We start from the raw sequence: 18,588 nt of genomic DNA, 5'->3' as shown, positions 1-18,588 counted from the left end.
AAAATGGCAGACACTGTAAGCATTTTGAAAGATTCTTTTTATTTCAACTAAGTTCTATGTCCAACAGGCAGCTTGAACTTACAGCCCCAAGATCAAAAGTTGCATGTTGTACTAACTGAGCCAGACAGCCACCCCGAAGATTTTTAACTAAAGAATTAAGAAAACCATACCTTTGAGTCCATAGGAATTTTTGTGTGGCAGATCCTGAGCTACATTATGAGCATTTGATGCCAGTTCTGCAGATCAATGTAAAATGGAAGGTTTTCACATATCAAAATAATGAAGGTATTCATCAGAAGAGAAACTGTTTAGCAACTTAACAAAATTAAAGCATCAAAGCTGATCTAGGCTGTGCATCCGAGGAGGGGGAAACGTACTGCAATCAATACTGTGACAGCCCGGGGCACCTGAGTGACTCAGTTGGTTGAGCGTCCAACTTCGGCTCAGGTCATGATCTCACAGTTTGTGGGTTCGAGCCCCACATCAGGCTCTGTGCTGACAGCTCGGAGCCTGGAGCCTGCTTCGGATTCTGTGCCTCCCTCTCTCTGCCCCTCCCCCACTCCCACTGTCTCTTTCAAAAATGAATAAACGTTAAAAAAATAAAAATAAAGAAAATACTGTGACAGCCCACTGTACCTCAACTATAAATCCTATTAGCCAGACAGCCTTTGAACATTCAATTGCATCAACTACACTTGTTCTCATCCCCATGTTCACCAAACTCCCTTCCCACTTGTTAAAACCATTACAATGTTTTACAAATATGTTTAGTATGTTTCGACTTATAAATCATTATTGTAACTATCCTTCAGTCATTCCATTTTCCATAATGGAGGGTCTGCCTCTAAAGAATGGATTTGATTACAATCCTGTCAAAAGTCATGTTTCTGAGCCTATAATTATGGTTGAGGTCCACACGCAGAACTGTATGTTTTCATTAAGAAAATGCCATTCTGTGAGGCCCCTAGAGAAACAGCCCCAGCACTCTTATCAACTGACATCCTTTAACTGTATTCTGCATTAAACACATTTCCTTGTTTTTCAGCAAGGAATCTACTACTCTAAATGCGAATCGGGGGAAAAAGGGGAAAGAGAAGAGCCCAGAGAAGACAGGTGAAGGGAAAAGAAGAGGACGTGGAGAGAAAAAAGAAAAATAACAGTTAAACAACTAATTCAACATTGTTTCGAAACCTGATTTAAAAATCAGTAAGAATTATGAATAAAACCACTTAAAAATACCATGTACAGGTTTCTGTATGGATGTTTTCTTTCATTTCAATAAAAAACAAGGGCTGGAATTTTAAGATGGGTATGACCTAAACTTTGTTGATCTTTTTCAAAATTCGTATGGGTTATACGCCAGTATCTGTACTTTTCTATAAAAACTTTAAAATCAGGGAGACTGGCTGGCTTGGCTCAGCCAGAAGCACAGGTAACTTTGATCTCAGGGTTTTAAGTTCGAGCTCTAGACTGGGTATAGAGACGAATTCTAAAAAATTTTTTTTACAGTTTTTTTTTTTTTTAATTTTTTTTTAACATTTAATTTTTTTGAGACAGAGAGAGGCAGAGCATGAACGGGGGAGGGTCAGAGAGAGGGAGACACAGAATCCGAAACCAGCTCCAGGCTCCGAGCTGTCAGCACATAGCCTGACGCGGGGCTCGAACTCACAGACCATGAGATCATGACCCAGGCCGAAGTCGGGACGCTCATCCAACTGAGCCACCCAGGAGCCCCTAACGTATTTTATTTTGGAGAGAGAGAGAGAGAGAGGGAGACAGAATCCGAAGCAGGCTCCACGCTCTGAGCTGTCAGCACAGAGCCCAACGCAGGGCTCAAATCCATGAACTACAAGATCATTACCTGAGCCCAAGTCGGATGCCTAACCAACTGAGCCATCCAGGCACCCACCCCTAGGTGTAGAGATTTCTTAAAAACTTAAAACAAAATACAAATTTCTTTAAATAAAAATTAAAAAAAAATTTTTAAATATTTGAGGGAAACAGAGCATGAGTCAGGGAAGAGCAGAGAGAGAGGGAGACACAGAATCTGAAACAAGCGAACTCACAAACCGCCAAGATCATGAACTGAGCCAAAGTCGGACATTTAACCAACTGAGCCACCCAGGCACCCTAAAATGAAAATTTTTAAATCAAATTTTCAATTTACACCAAAAAAAAATCTGCTAGGATTCTGATTAAACATACACTTCACGTAAACATCAATTTGAGGAAAAATATAACTTTTTAATAACATACTGAATCTTCAGTTCATAAGTACTGAGTATCTCTCTCTCCATTTTGGGATCTTGGTATTTCTCATCAGGTTGCATAATTTTCAGCATACAAATATTAGACATACTTTATCAGATTTAATATAAATATTGCATGTTTTTGTGTGAACTATAAACGGTACCTTTTTTTCCTTTTTAATTATTTGCAATTGTTGACAGCTCATACAGAAAGTCTTGATTTTAGGGTTGGTCACACAACTACATGCATTTGTTAGAATTCACCTACTTATAGCCCTTCAAAAGGGTAAATATTACTGCATATATAGCATATCTCAATAAACCTGACATTTAAAAAAATCAGCAAGGAAAATTTTCATGAGGTAGACTACCATTAATAAGTCCAAAGAGAGTCAGTAAAAACTAAGTTTCACAACAACCAGACATGAAATATATAAATACGGTATATTCTTTCCATTCATTTCTTCTTAAAACATATATATACAAATATGTATACGTGTGTATACACACACACATATATACATATACACACATACATACATATATATAAATTTTTTTTTTTTTTTAATTTTACAACACGGAGAGAGAAAGAAAGAATGAGAATCTTAAGCAGGCTGCAGGCTCCAGGTTCAGTGTGCAGCCAAGGCACAACTGTGGGATCAAAAACTTGAACCCAAATCAGAAGACGGACTTTCAACTGATTGAGCTTCAATTTTATATTTTAAAATAAAATTTTATATTTTACGTTTTCACAGGTAGAAGGCTGATGATCTGGCATATCGTTACACTGCCAGGCATTTGAAATTTTTTGAGGCTACAGATTTTTTTTTCCATTTTCTCTCTGTTGATGGTCTATAGAAATACATCTATTGAACTTCTATCTAGCACCTTTTAAAACTCCCTTATTAATTTTAATATTTTATCTATAGATTTTTATATCATTTCAAGAAATGACAGGTTTTTACTCTTTCAAACCCTTCGACTTTTTTCAGTCCTTATTGCAATGATTAGGACCTCTAGTACATTGGTATAAAGAAAGAGTAAGAGGAAGCCCCTTTACCTCCTTCCAGAGAAAAAACATTCAACAACACATCATCATTTACTGTAATGCTTGCTGTATGTTTTGTAGATATCCCCTGTCTAAGATTTCTTTCTATTCCAGATTTGCCAGTTTTTTAAAAAATCAGAAATGGATGTTAGGTTTTGTCAAATGCATTTCTTTAATAAGGAATTTTAAGCTTTAATCGGTTAAAAGTATAAATAATTATTTTTGTTATTGAGATATAACTCACACAAGCATACAATCCATCCTCTTAAAGTACACATTTGAATAATGTCTAGTATATTCACAAGTTATGAAACAATCATGACTATTCCAGAATTTTTAAAAAAATTGTTTTTAACATTTATTCATTTGAGAGATGGAGACAGAGCACAGGCAGGGGTGGGGCAGAGAGGGAGAGACACAGAATCTGAAGCAGGATCCAGCCCAACACAAACCACTCACAAACTGTGAGATCATGACCTGAACCGAAGTCTGATGCTCAACCAACTGAGTCATCCAGGCATCCCCTATTCCAAAATATTTTCATCACTCCAAGAAGAAATCTTTTTATTTTTAAGATTTTATTTTTAAGTAATCTCTATACTCAACATGTGGCTCAAACTTACAACTCTAGAGATCAAGTCACATGCTCTACTGAAAGAGCCAGCCAAGCACCCCATTCCAGGCAGAAATCTTGAAACCATTAGTAGTCATTCCCCATTTTTCCCCAAATGTTTCCAACCCTCAGCAACCAACAATCTACTGCTTTTTTTTTTTTTTTCTTCCTGATCTGGACATTTCCTACAAGTAAAATCATATACTATAAAATATGTGATCCTTTATAACTGACTTCCTTCATTAAGCATGATTTTTTTTTTCAAGTTAGTTAATTAATAACATACAGTGCAGTCCTAGCTTCAGGAGTAGAACGGAGTGATTCATCTCATATATGACACTCAGTGTTCATCCCAAAAGTGCCCTCCTTAATACCCATCACACATTTAACTCACCACCACCACCACCCACCCCCACCAACCTTCAGTTTGTTCTCTGTATGGTTTGGGGTGCCTGGGTGGTTCAGCCAGTAAGGCATCTGACTTCAGCTCAGGTCCTAACCTCACGGTTTGTGGGTTTGAGCCCCACATCGGGCTCTGTGCTGACAGCTCAGAGCCCGGAGCCTGCTTCAGATTCTGTGTCTCCCTCTCTCTCTGCCCCTCCCCTGCTCACATTCTGTCTCTGTCTCTCAAAAATGAATAAACGTTAAAAAATATTTAATTACAAAAAGAGTCTCTTATGGTTTGCCTCCGTTTTTATCTTATTTTTCCGTCCCTTCCCCTATGTTCATCTGTTAACTTTCTCAAATTCCACGAGTGAAATCCTATCTCTCTCATTGCGCTTAGCATAACAGCCTCCAGTTACGTCCATGTTGTTGCATATGGCAAGATTTTACTTTTTCATCATGAAGTAGTATTCCATTGTACTACACTCCATGTAGTATTCAATTCCATACATTCCACTGTGTGTGTGTGTGTGTATATACACACACACATATACATATACACACCACATCTTAATACATTTATCAGTTGATGGACATTTGGGCTCTCAGCATGTTTTTAAGATTCATTCATGTTGCAGCATACATCAGCACTTCATTCCTTTGTATGGTAGAATGAATATTCCATTGTATGGATGATACACAACAATTTACTCCTCCATTCATCCACTGAAAGGCATTTGGTTTGTTTCTACATTTCAGCCATTATGAATTATGCCTCTATGAACATCTGTATACAAGGTTTTATGTAAAGCCGTGTCTTCCATTCTCTTGAGTATATGTATCTGGGAAATGATTGATTTTTTAATGTGAAAGAACCTTGATTACCAAGTATAAATTTAACATGGTCATGATGTATTATTCTTTTCTATCTTACCAAATGGTTTTCCAATATTTTGGCTTAAGATTTCTACATTTTTGTTGAAGAGTGAGATTAGTCTGTAATTTCAAATGTTAGCACAAAATTTACTGACATGAAGTATACTTTAATGCCTGATATTAATTACAATTGTGATTATATTAAACCATCAATTATACATAATATATTTTAATTATACCTATAATATCAATATCCCTTTTCTCATTCCTATAACCAATTATGTATGCTGTTTCTCCTTCCCTTGATCAGTCTCACAGTAAGCTTATCAATTTTACTAGTGTTTTCAAATAACCATTTTTATACCTTTTGTTGATCCTTTCTATAGTATCCTTGATTTCTAGTTCATTGATGGTGTTTCTGTGGTGATGGCACAGTCCTGTTTTTTGACCAGAATCGGTGTTATATGGGTGGTTTGCTTTTACATTATTTATTGAACTACACTTTTATATTTTCAGTTATAATTCATGAATTGCCAAATTATGTTTTTATAAATATAACTGCAGTAGTTAATGATGTATTATCATGAACAAATCCTAGAAGCTCCAATTAACACGTATTTGTCCATGAGTTTCCAAAAAGAAATAATCCAAAAACATCAGGATACAGAAAAAAATCTACAAAAGCAATTGATGCCCAAACCTACTAGTCACCTACCACTCTATCTGGCCAAATTTGTGTCCATCATCAGGAATGATACTTTTCAGTAACAAACCTACCCGTAAGAAATTACATATATCCCTGACACACTGAGATTTGAGTGTGAATTTGTACTGACTTACACAGATTGATAAAAGCCTCTTCCTCAGAGTGTACAAGGGAAAAATCAAATACCTTATGGTCAATGAGATTTTTAAATGAGACCCTGGAGGTAAGAACCAGCTAATAGTCTCAGAGGTAGGACAGCAGCCTGCTTTTCATTCTTCTCCATCAGCACATCTCTGTATGTTAAGAACTCAAACATTTAAAACACATCTTTGACAATAGACACTTACCAGTCCCCTCATCTGCACCATTCTGAGCAGCTTCCCAAACTATTGGCTTTGTCCCACACCCATCTATAGATGGAGAATCTGAATAGTCCGCAGGATTAAATGTCCTTGTGTTTGAAAAAAAAAAAAAAAAAAAAAAGAATTAAAGTGCAACAATTACCAAAATCACAACATTAACCATATATCATCTTCTTCCTCTCCAAATACCCTGTCCTTCTAAAAGCCAATATAATAAAATTCACACTGGGGCAACTGGAACCCCTTAGATGGTCAGTTGACTCAGGTCAGATCTGGATGATTTGGCTCAGATCATGATCTTACAGCTTTGGGCTATGCATTGTCAGCAGAGAGCCTGCCTGGGATTCTCCTCCCTCTCTCTCTGCCCTCTCCCCTCCCTCTCTCAAAAATAGGTAAATAGGGGCAGCGTCTGGGTGGCTCAGTGGGTTAGGCATCTGACTCCTGATTTTGGCTCAGGTGGTGACCTCACTGTTTCTGAGTTTGAACCCTGAGTTGGAGTGTTCACTGGCAGTGCCCCTCCCTCACTCTCTTTCAAAATAAGCTTTAAAAACAGGTAAACAAACATTAAAATTTTTTTTTTCCTAACTTCACCATCTTTCCCCTATTTAATTATAGCTAACTCTTCTTGACTATCAGGATGTAGATTTTCTAAAAAGCAGAGGTTGCCTAGGGAACCTTCCATATGTTCTTGTATGATGTCCTTATTTCCCTAAGTTGCTGCACTCCACATTCTAAAGCAGATGTACACAACTATAACTGTATTAGGAAGAATAAGGGTTCTCACGGAAAACTTCCCTTAAAACTAAGACTAGACTTAACACAAAGTGTTTATTTCCCAGAGTAAGAATCCAGATCCTTTTTGTATAAAAACAGTGAATATAAAGAAAATGTTTCATCAAGGTTTTTTTTCCGTTAAAATTCTAAACACCCATATTCAGAAGTCTAACTAGGGCCAAATTAATACTATCTCTAAAATTTTCAGAATAGAATTTAAAATTTTTTTCCAGCTTTACTGAGGTATCTGACAAATAAAAAAATCACAAGAGTATTTTTTAATGTAAACTGAAAAAACCACAAAAGAGTTTAAAAAGCTGGTCTGGGCACACAAGGTATGTATTCCAGCCAATATGCTCCCTGTGTATCCATCTTTCCTTTATCCACAATGAGCTCAAGCAGGAAACAGAAATGGCAAGAGGTATCACCTGAAGGCAATGACCCTCCCCTGCTACAGTGCTACCCTGGAGTTAAGGGTTTTCCTGGAACCAATTCCCTTCCTTTCTCAGTTGTCATCCATATACAGATGGCTTCTATAAGCTTAAAAACTTTTCCTAAAAACCTAAGGGGAGCTAAGGCTTTAAAAGAAAAAAAAAATTTTTTTTAATCTTATTTTTAAAAAAAAATTTTTTTTAAACGTTTATTTATTTTTGAGACAGAGAGAGAGCATGAACGGGGGAGGGTCAGAGAGAGAGGAGACACAGAATCCGAAACAGGCTCCAGGCTCTGAGCAGTCAGCACAGAGCCTGACGCGGGGCTTGAACTCACGGACCGCGAGATCATGACCTGAGCCGAAGTCAGACGCTCAACCGACTGAGCCACCCAGGCGCCCCTTAATCTTATTTTTAAGAGAGAGATACAGAGTACGAGTGGGGGCAGAACAAAGAGAGAGGGAGACACAGAATCCAAAGCAGGCTCCAGACTCTGAGCTATCAGCACAGAACCCAATGCAGGGCTTGAACTCATGAGGTGTGAGTTCATGACCTGAAATAAAGTTGGACACTTAATCAACTGAGCCACCCAGGCACCCCAAAGGGGAGCTAACGTTTTAGAAGAAGGAAAAAGTAAAAGAACAACCAGAAATTATGAACAATTGATTATATCACCTGTTTAGTAATAGTATGTTCACTGTTTAGAAAAAAATAAAATAAAAATACTAACATGTTTATATAAACATTGCATTAACTCACCATTCAAGACAATTGCTGGATTTATCAACCTAACTCTTATGCAGTGGTTTTCAACAAGGGGTGATTATGCCCACCCCCCACCAGGTAATATCTGGCAATATCTGAAGATTTTTTTTGATTGTCACAACTTGAGAAAGGATGCTACTGGCATGTAATGGGGAGAGGCCACGGATGTAAAGGATACCCCACTACTTCAACAAACTATTATTCAATCCAAAATGTCAAAAAAAAGCCAAGGACAGAAAGCCTATTACAATACAATTTTATTTGCATTTCACTTTTTCACAATTTTCTTTTTTTGTGGCACTTAAAAAAATTTTTTTAGTTTTTATTTGAGAGAGACAGAGACAGAGACAGAGAGAGAGATGGGAGATGGTGAGATGGTGAGAGGGGCGGGGAGGGAATAAGAATATCTTAATCAGGCTCCACACTCAGCTCAGCTCTCAGACCCACAGTGTCTCCATCTCACAACCACAAGATCCAGACCTGAGCCAAAATCAAGAGTAAGACACTTAACTGACTGAGCCACCCAGGAGCCCTTTCTCTTTTTAATAATTAACATCTGATTCACCAGGATAAATAAATTGGGAACAGGACAGAGGCAGAAAAACCCTTGAGTAATACCTAAAGAGAGTAATAACTATAAAAATAGGATGGCTCAGACTTACCCCATGCCGTGTGTTGTGAATCTTCCTGCCCCTCTCCCTCTTCCACGTCCAAATCCTGAAAACGAAAATAGTACTATTAAATAGTATTTATACCCTACAAAATTATAATTCTACCAATGTCATTCTCTACACACCCCAAACAACACTATCACTGTTCCTAACAGCACCAACATTATTCCCATCTGGTGCACCCAACCTGCTGGTCACTACTGAAACAACTATCTACACAGTTATTTATTTTAAAGGATAGAAGGGATTTCATTCTGCTTATATAGTACTTGTGATATGTTGCAACTTAACACAGGCAGCTTATATTAAAAACTATCCTGGGGTTGCCTGGCTGGCACAGTTGGTAGAGCACCAACTCTTGGTCTCAGGGTCATGAGTTCTAGCTCTGCGCTAGGCAGGGAGCCTACTTAAAAAAAAAAAAAAAAACCTATTCTAGATGTTTTAAAATCAGTTACTGCAAATACCGTAACATTTTAAACTTCTACTATAAAATCAAATGAGAAAGAGGAAAACTGCTATGTAAGCTGAAGGTACTATTACACACTGTTTTTTATACTAGAACTTTGGTCAATAACCAAAATGGCAGCAGCAAGCGAGCAAGCAAAAAGAGATTTTATTCAGTGACTCTAGTTTTTCATAACATCCTCCACTATGGACTGAAGACCTAAATTCAGGAGCTAAAACTATACAACTCACAGAAGAAAATATAGAGCAAAAGCTTCACAACACTGAATTTGGTAATGATTTCTTAAATATGACACCAAAGGCACAGACAAAACAAACAACCAGTTGTTAGATTTGTGCATCAAAAGACAACTATACGGGGCACCTGACAGGTTGAGTCGGTAGAGCATGCAACTCTTGATCTTGGGGTTGTAAGTTCAACCACCATGGTGGGTGTAGAGATTACTTAAAAACAAAACAAAAAAAAGACACCTATATCAGCAGAATAAAAAGGCAACCCACAGAATATGTGCCCATGATACATTTGATAAAGGAATAATGTCAAGAATGTGTGAAGAACTTCTACAGCTCAACAACAGAACCTAATTCAAAAATGGCAAAGGATCTGAATAGACATTTCTCCAAAGAAGATATGCAAATGGTCAATAAGCACATGAAAAGATTCTCAATATCACTAATCATTAGGGAAACCAGTTACCATTATGATGCTTACTATCAAAAAGAGAGAAAGAGAGAGAGAGAAAGAGAACAGAAAATAACAAGTTTTGGCAAGAATGCAGGGAAACTAAAACCCTAGCACACTTTGCTGGGAATCTAAAATGGTACAGCCACCATGGTGAATAGTACAGCAGTGCCCCCAAAGAGTAAAACAGAATTATCATATGATCCTGGAATTGCACCTCTGGATATATACCAAAGAGAATTTGAAAAGAGTCTTAAAGGTATATATTTAATATTACTCAGCCTTAAAAAAAGATAATTCTTTTATTTAATATTTATCTTTATTTGAGAGAGAGAATGTATGCGCACACGGGGCAGGGGAAGAATCTTAAGGAGGCTCTATGCTCAGCACAGAGCCCGACATGGGGCTTGATCCCACAACCGTGAGATCATGACCTGGGCAGAAATCAAGAGGTGGACGCTTAATCAACTAAGCCACCCAGGTGTCCCAAGGGGAAGGAAATTCAGACACATGCTACAACATGAATGAACCTTGAGAACACTGCACTGAATGAAATAGGTCAGTCACAGAAGGACAAATATTTTATGATTCCACATATATGAGGTACATAAGAGTAGAAATCAGAGAAGGATGCTTGCCAAGGGCTTTATTAGCCATACTAATATAACTAAAATGTGTATTAATTACATATGGTTAACTTACCCCACAGTTCAAGTTAAATTATTAAAAACATGGTCTTAACCAAAATCTACTATATTCCCAGAGATGGGAGAATAGAGAGAAATGTCCTAAAAAAACAAAGAATCTTAATAATGCATATCAGTAGCTACTGCCTCTTGTAACACTGTCAAAAGGCAAAGGTAAGACTCACACACAACCACTTCCACAGCCTACAGGAAAGTCAAAACTCAGGCAGAAAGAAAACTAGCTCTAAGAAGAAAGCTTTCAAGCTACACGTTTTTGGCCAAGAATATAATCCAAAATTTAGGAAAAGGATAACTTTTAAAAAAGAAAGTCTCATAGAAGAAAAGCAATTCTCAGGAAATAGAACACTTTATTGTAAAAAACAAAACAAAAACAAAACAAAAACACAAAAAACTGACAAGGGTTGCCTGGGTGAATCAATTGGTTGAGCATCTGACTCTTGATTTCAGCTCAGGTCATGATCCCACGGCTGTGATCGAGCCCCACTTTGGGCTCTGTGCTGAGCATGGAGCCTGCTTAAGATTCTCTTTCTCTTTCTCTCTCTCTTTGCCCCTTGCCCCCGCTAAAACTCTCTCTCTCCAAAAAACAAAGCAAAGCAAAACAAAACAACAACAGCAAACAAAACCAAACAAAACTAACTAAAAACTTGTGGTATATCCATCCATACAATGGCATATTATTTGGCCATAAAAAGAAATGAATAAAAACAGCAGAATAACAAACAGAATAAAAACAGCAGAATACTGGGGTGCCCCGGTAGCTCAGTCAGTTAAGCATCTGACTTTGGCTCAGGTCATGATCTCATAGTTTGTGGGCATGACCCCTGCATCCAGCTTTCTGCTGTCAACACAGAGCCCACTTTGGATCTTCTGTCCCTACCCCTCTTTACTCTCTTTCTCTCAAAAATAAACATTAGGGGGAAAAAAAAAAGGAATGGCATACTGCTGCATGCTACAATATTGTACTGAATCCTGATACAACACTGATGAAACCTTGAAACATTAAGCTATGTGAAAAAAGCCAGGCACAAAAGACCACATATTATAAAATTTCCTTTTAAATGGGAGTGTCCAGAATAGGTCAATTTATAGACTAGTAGTTGTTTACTGCTGGGAAGGGGGTGAAAAAGATGGAGGAATTGGAAATTGATAGTTAAAGGGGACAGGGTTTCTTTCTGAGATAATAAACAATGTTCTGAAATTGATCATGTTGACAGTTGGATACAGTATATTCTATGAATATACTAAAAACCATTGAATTTTACAATTTAAGTGAGTGAACTATATGGTACATGAATTATATCTCAAGAACTTACTTTTGCTATAATGAATAGTTACCAATAAAGAAAGCAAAAGAAAAAACCACAACTGCTCTTGACAGGTGAGTTCATGTGTACCCTTTGTAACAAAAGAAATTTCATTTCATTGGTATACATGTGAAAAAAGGAACTTAACAGTAAATATTAAGACAGTGGCACGATTTTAAAAGGGGATCCTGCTCAGAAATTTTTTTTAATTTATTTGAGAAAGAGAGCGCGTACAAGGGGATGGGTGGAGGGAGGAGGAAGTGCCGGCAGCCAGGGAGAGAGAGAATCCCAAGCAGGCTCCACATACCATCTGCACAGAGCTGCATGGGAGGGACTCAAACTCACCTCAGGAATCATGACCTGAGGTGAAACCAACAGTTGAAAACTTAACCTATTGAGCCACCTGGGCACCCCTCCACTCAAAAATTATTAAACAATAATTGGAATACTTGAGCCAGAAAGCAAGATGTTAATGAAAAAGAGACAAAGGAATTTATAAAAGAAATGCATAGCCTTAGGCAAAAATTCAAGAAATTTTAGGCAAAAAATTCAAGAAATCTTCCCAAGTACCCTGGAAAAAGTATCAACTACATATATCTCCCATCTCTAGAGATCAGAAGCTGTGCCCAACTATTAACTACAAACACAACAAATATCGGAACCACATTTAAAAAAAAAATCAAACCCATTATTCCCATACATTTTTGCAAAATAACAAAACTGATCTTTCCTATTCACCTGGCTAGTAACACTACCAGTAACATTGTTTTCTCCCTACATTGTTATCTGGTACACATAGATATTTTTATCCAGCAGCTCATAATAAAGACGGGGTCTTTTAATAGAGAAAACACAAGATTAAATAAGATTATCATAAAGAATAAGCCCATATGATAATAAATGCTATTTTTTTACCCAAGAGGCCTCTCTGATGGTATCTATGTTGAATGACTGCTCAAGTTTTCAGCTGTTTAATATTTATGTTTTTTCTGCACTGAGAGCCAGAATAGAAAAGCCACTCATTTCCCTTGAAAAAGCCCAAACATAGAAAACAGCCAAACACCTCTAGTGGAAGTGGATCCTAACTATAGACATTCCCTGACCCTCCCAGTGCCAAGCATGTGTACCCTAAATAGAAACAAGTAAGGAGAATGATCCTAAGATGACAGAAAGTAATCCCTTTCCCTCAACCCCAGGAGACTATATGGAGGGCTTTGATAACAGCCAAATGTACCAGAAACTCTGTGATCTCAAATATCTCACTGCACACTCTAGGTCATGACATGAAAGATCTTTAAAGTCCTGACTAGTTCTAAGGTTCTTTGTACTGACAAAAATTCACAAAATTTCAGGGCTGGTTCAGTGATAAAAGTAGTTGCAGTGTTGACTATGAGCTGCTTCCATCCCCAGAGATTTATCCAGTCCTCACACAGAACAGGGCATCTCTGGAGCTTGCATGGATCAGAGTCTTGGGAATCCAGCAAATTGTCTCTGTTCATGGGTTAAGGTATATTCTCAGACACAAATACGACTTCCCAAACCTAAAGCAGTATGAACAAGTCAAATGACAATAGCAAACTCCCTCTGGGATTCAGGGAGGAATAAAGCTTAGAATCTACCCTCATATCCCATATATTAGTTTATCCTTAGTAAAGAAGTCTGATTATAAACGTGTTGTGGCAATTGTTTCGGGAATTAATGGATTCTCAAACTAGCAAGTATAAGTCTGATTAAAAAAAAAAAAAAGATATTTAGGGAATTCTCTGAGCTAGTTGCCCAACCCCTGGGGTGCTCTACCCCACTACGCCACCGGCTGAAGGTGTCAGTACACTGGAGAGCCATACCCTATATGCCATGCATTCTGCCTGGCAGGGGCTGACCAGGTTCCAGGTCCTTCCACCCCAGAACCATTAGAAGACTGACCCCCTTCTGGACTAGTAAACCTCCCCACTTATGGTGACAATTTGAGGAATTCCCAAGTGGAAAATAATTTCTCCTAAGCCCCATTTCAAGTAGGGCTCTTCAGGATGCTTGAAGGAAAAACCCAATTCGAATTAGTTAATTCAAAACAGACAATTTTAATTGTACGCAACTGGGGTAGTTTGGGTTTAGGCATGACTGGACGAGGACAAATACACACATACAAAAAAGGGTATTCATATATTCTCAGAGTACTTCCCTGAGAAAGTATGTATTAATTATAAAGTGTAGAGTAGTACCTTCACATAGGAGAAACTTGTCAGAAACCACCATTCCTAAATTTAATCAAAACTAACATTACTAGTAAGGGATACACTGGTATCATGTGCCCTCTAATATGATGCACTGAGAAGGTCAGTGATCATCACTTTGTGGTATTCCTATCAAAAACAAATAACAAGTTAACTTTACTGGAATTAAAACACCAGATAGTAAGAATCTATTCATGAGTAAGCTTCTCAGACTGATATAAAAGGATATTCTACAAATGCTTCTAAAGCATTAAGGCCATGAAAGACAAAGTTTATTCCAGACTGATGAACTGTTTTAGAATGAAGGACACTAAACAGACAAAGTAACTACATACAATGTGTGATCCTGGATTGGATCCTAAACTAGAATTTTTTTCTTTTTTTTTTTTTTTTTTTTGCTCTGAAGAACATTACAGGATAACTAGAATTTTTTAGATAAGGCCTATAGATTGCATCAATAGTAATTTCCTGATTTTATTATTCTAAGCTCCCTAAGACAATCTTTTTTCTTAGAGGAGATATACACTAAAATGTTAAGGGGCAAAATGGCCATTATATTGGAATTTATATTCAAAGGTTTCAGAAAACACAATAGGATGTAACATAAACAGAGAAAATGATAAAACAAATGTAAAATACTAACTTTCAGGAAATCTGAGTAAACATTATGCAAAATTCCATTGTACTTTTTAATTTCAAGGTAAAATGTTCAAACCAAACCCTGAGCACTTTTATGTATATTTTATTTTCCAGCAGGTAACTTTTAAGTCTGTAAAAAAAGATCCAAGTTCTTTTCCACATTTACATTATCAACTGCTTTTATATAGAATGTTCCTACCCAAATTTTCCCATGGCTTTCTTCCTCCTCAGCTTAAATCCCACCTCCGCTGAGAACTTCCCAAGCCACTCAATTTATAGACCCTACTGGTGTATCTGGCTGGCTCTATTGGTAGACCATGTGACTCTTGGTCTAGGGTTTGTAACTTCAAGCCCCACACTGGACATCTAGCTTTATTACTTTAAGGAAAAAAAAAAAAAAAAAAAAGGAAGGGAGAGAAGGAGGAAGAAGCCCCTTACTGACAGTTGACCACATCAACAATCAATTTCTTAAGTAAGTCAAAAAGTGATTTTACTTGACAGTCTCTTCTCCTTTCCCACCCAGAGTATGAGCAATCATGTCTTATTCACAGCTTTATCTGCAGCAATACAACAGGTATTTAAATATTAGTTGTTGCATTTAAGACTGATATGTAAGTCCAATTACATACACATGGAACTTTCTCATAAACTAAACTACCGGGGTGCCTGGCTGGCTCAGTCAGTGGAACATATGACCCTTCATCTTGGGGTTATGAATTTGAGTCCCACAGAGTGTAGAGATTACTTAAAAATATAAAAATATTCCCCCCAAAAACCCTAAACTCTTATTTTAAAAGATAATATAACATCACTATTCATTTATAGGAAACAACCCAGCGATTCATTAATACATTTAAGAACACCACATTTTGTCAAATACTTTTTGTACCAGAACCCAAGAAGCCATATAAAACAATGCAAAAATTTTTTAAATACTATGTTAGCGCACAATAGGTAGTCAATAATTACTTTCCAAGTATATTATATAGAGCATATTCATGTATTAATTTGTTTTAAAATACAGGAGCTAGGGGGTGCCTGGGTGGCTCAGTTGAATGTCCAACTCTTGATTTCAGCTCAAGTCATGATCCTAACCAAGAGGCGTGCTCTGCAGGGAGCCTGCATAACATTCGCTCACTCTCTCCCTCTGCCCCTCTCTGGCTCTCTCTCACTCTCTAAAATTAAATAAGTAAATAATGAAAACTTATTCCTAAAGATATACAATACTAATAAGCAGCATTGGCTCCTGGAACACAGAATTAGTTTCTACTAATTACTATATGTCACATGACAAAGACCTTTACCCAGAATACTCCAAATCTCAGATATTTAACATGATCTTCAATCTGAACTCAGGATTAAGTCAGTATCATTGAGGAAAACTTCCAGTCATGCAGTAGATATTTAATATATATCAGCTAAATTCCACATTTTGTACACAAAACACAACTATTATTTGATGGCCAGGTTACCTTTGAATGGTCAACATTTATATAGTTCCAAACATTTTGACACCAAAAACCAAAGACCAGGATACTTAGGACAGTGCCAGGCACAACTGCTATTTCCCTCCTCTAAAGAAGCTGTTGTTTCCTCACAAAAACACACAACTCACAAGATACTACTCTACAAACATTTAAACACATTATAGTAAAATACATTTTACAAGTGTCACAATCATTCTTGCTACTCTGAGCAAACATTCAGCAAATGGTACAGAAACACTAGGCATATAAAGGGAATTTATTTTTACTTCATTTGCTAGAGAGCTCATACTTTTCATGCTATAAAATATACTCCCATATTATACGTATGATTTTTCATTTAACACAGATACCAGATACGTTTTTGATTTTATTTTTTTAATTTACATCCAAATTAGTTAGCATATAGTGCAACAATGATTTCAGGAGTAGATTCCTTAATACCCCTTACCCATTTAGTTCATCCCCACCTCCCACAACCCCTCCAGATTTAAGAGTCTCTTATGTTTTGACCCCTCCCTGTTTTATATTATTTTTGCTTCCCTTCGTGTTCATCTGTTCTGTGTCTTAAACTCCTCGTATAAGTGAAGTCATAGTCATACGATATTTGTCTTTCTCTAATTTCACTTGGCATAATACCCTACAATTCCATCCACATAGTTGCAAATGGCAAGATTTCATTCTTTTTGATTGCTGAGTAATACTCCATTGTATATATATACCACATATTCTTTATCCATTCATCCATTGATGGACATTTGGGTCAAATTCTTAACATAAGGTATCCCAGAAATTATAGGTTACCATATTGAATCCATGCTGTTTTACAATATTTTTTTAAGCCAATACTATACAGATAAAGCAATAAATAAGTAAGACAAGTTTTATTAGCACTTTGAAATTTTAGCAAATTTAGTCACAAATGTAGATTAGTATGCTGAGCGGGAGTCAATGTGAAGTCAGCAAGAGGAGCTCACAAGTACTGTCGAAATCAAAAAATAAATGCAGGGGCGCTGGGTGGCTCAGTCAGTTGAGCATCCAACATCGGTTGAGCATCCAACATCAGCTCAGGTCATGATCTTGTGGTTTATAAGTTCAAGCCTACACATTGGGTCTCTGCTGCCATCGCAGAGCCTGCTTCAGATCTTCTGGTCCCCCTCTCTCTCTGCCCCTCCCCTGTTTGCACACACACTCTCTCAAAAATTAAAAAAAAAAAAAAAAAAAAAAAAAGACGGGGTGCCTGGGTGACTCAGCCAGTTAAGTTTCTGACTTCGGCTCAGGTCATGATCTTGCAGTTCGTGAGTTCAAGCCCCGCATTGGGCTCTGTGCTGACAGCTCAGAGCCTGGAACCTCCTTTGGATTATGTGTCTCCCTCTCTCTCTGCCCCTCCCCTGCTTGCGCTCTCTCTCTCAAAAATAAACATTAAAAAAAAAAAAAGAAAAAAAGGCAATGGAGACCGTAAAGAACCGTTTTTAAGTACACACTATACAGCTTATACTTGTTTTTAAGTATACACTGTATTTTGTAAAGTTTATTTATTTATTTTGAGAAAGATAGTGAGTATGAGCAGGGGAAGGGGCAGAGAAAGAAGAGAGACAGAATCCCAAGCAGGGTAGAGCTCAACGTGGGGCTAAAGCCACGAGATCATGACCTGAGCAGAAATCAAGAGCTGGACACAACAAATTTAGCCATGAAAGTGCCCCTAAGTACACACTCTAAAATCTGCATACTACACAACAAACCAAAAATAACTGCAAAACGACAGAAGAATGAATGGTTTCAAAAGACTAATTAAACAGACCATAAGAAAGTAAATTAAGATATTAAATGACTTACAAGTGAATTTCTGGGTTACATAAAACAAAAGACATTTATCCCTTAATTATTGAAGTGACAATTGCACCACAATTAACTATCAAACTGTACTAATATTCACTAAGCAAAATAATTGTGTTTTTGTGTATATAGGGTACTGTTTTCCCCCTCTTGCCATGTGCTGGATGTGGGAGTCAAAGCAATTGAAAGAAATCTCCAGACACAGACCACTACCATTCCAAGAACTTGCTTAAATATGTTTAAATATAGGTGTTAGGATATACAAATTTTAACTCACGTTTACACGTGGGGTATATGGTAGGCTGATTTCTTTTAAGTATAATCTGATTTATAGGGGCACGTGGGTGGCTCAGTCAGTTAA

The 18,588-nt window shown here is 37.2% G+C and overlaps 1 protein-coding gene across 9 annotated transcripts in view; it reads right to left on the bottom strand.

The window, feature by feature from the left end:
• Positions 1–18,588, bottom strand: part of UBAP2 (ubiquitin associated protein 2) — a 108,835-nt gene that overhangs the window by 40,611 nt on the left and 49,636 nt on the right. For 6 of the 9 annotated variants that reach the window (XM_053205001.1, XM_027039295.2, XM_027039298.2 and 3 more), the window contains 3 exons: positions 8,871–8,925; positions 6,224–6,327; positions 171–236 (listed from right to left, as the gene is read on the bottom strand). In XM_053205001.1, the coding sequence (XP_053060976.1) occupies positions 171–236; positions 6,224–6,327; positions 8,871–8,925 (225 nt within the window). Of the gene's footprint in view, positions 1–170; positions 237–6,223; positions 6,328–8,870; positions 8,926–9,708; positions 9,789–18,588 lie in introns of all 9 variants that reach the window. The other 3 variants (XM_027039296.2, XM_027039297.2, XM_053205003.1) reach the window with 2 other exon arrangements.

The sequence above is a fragment of the Acinonyx jubatus genome, chromosome D4 (genome assembly GCF_027475565.1).
Source record: "Acinonyx jubatus isolate Ajub_Pintada_27869175 chromosome D4, VMU_Ajub_asm_v1.0, whole genome shotgun sequence".
NCBI classification, from domain to species: domain Eukaryota; kingdom Metazoa; phylum Chordata; class Mammalia; order Carnivora; family Felidae; genus Acinonyx; species Acinonyx jubatus.
This window is presented reverse-complemented; position numbering and strand designations above follow the sequence as displayed.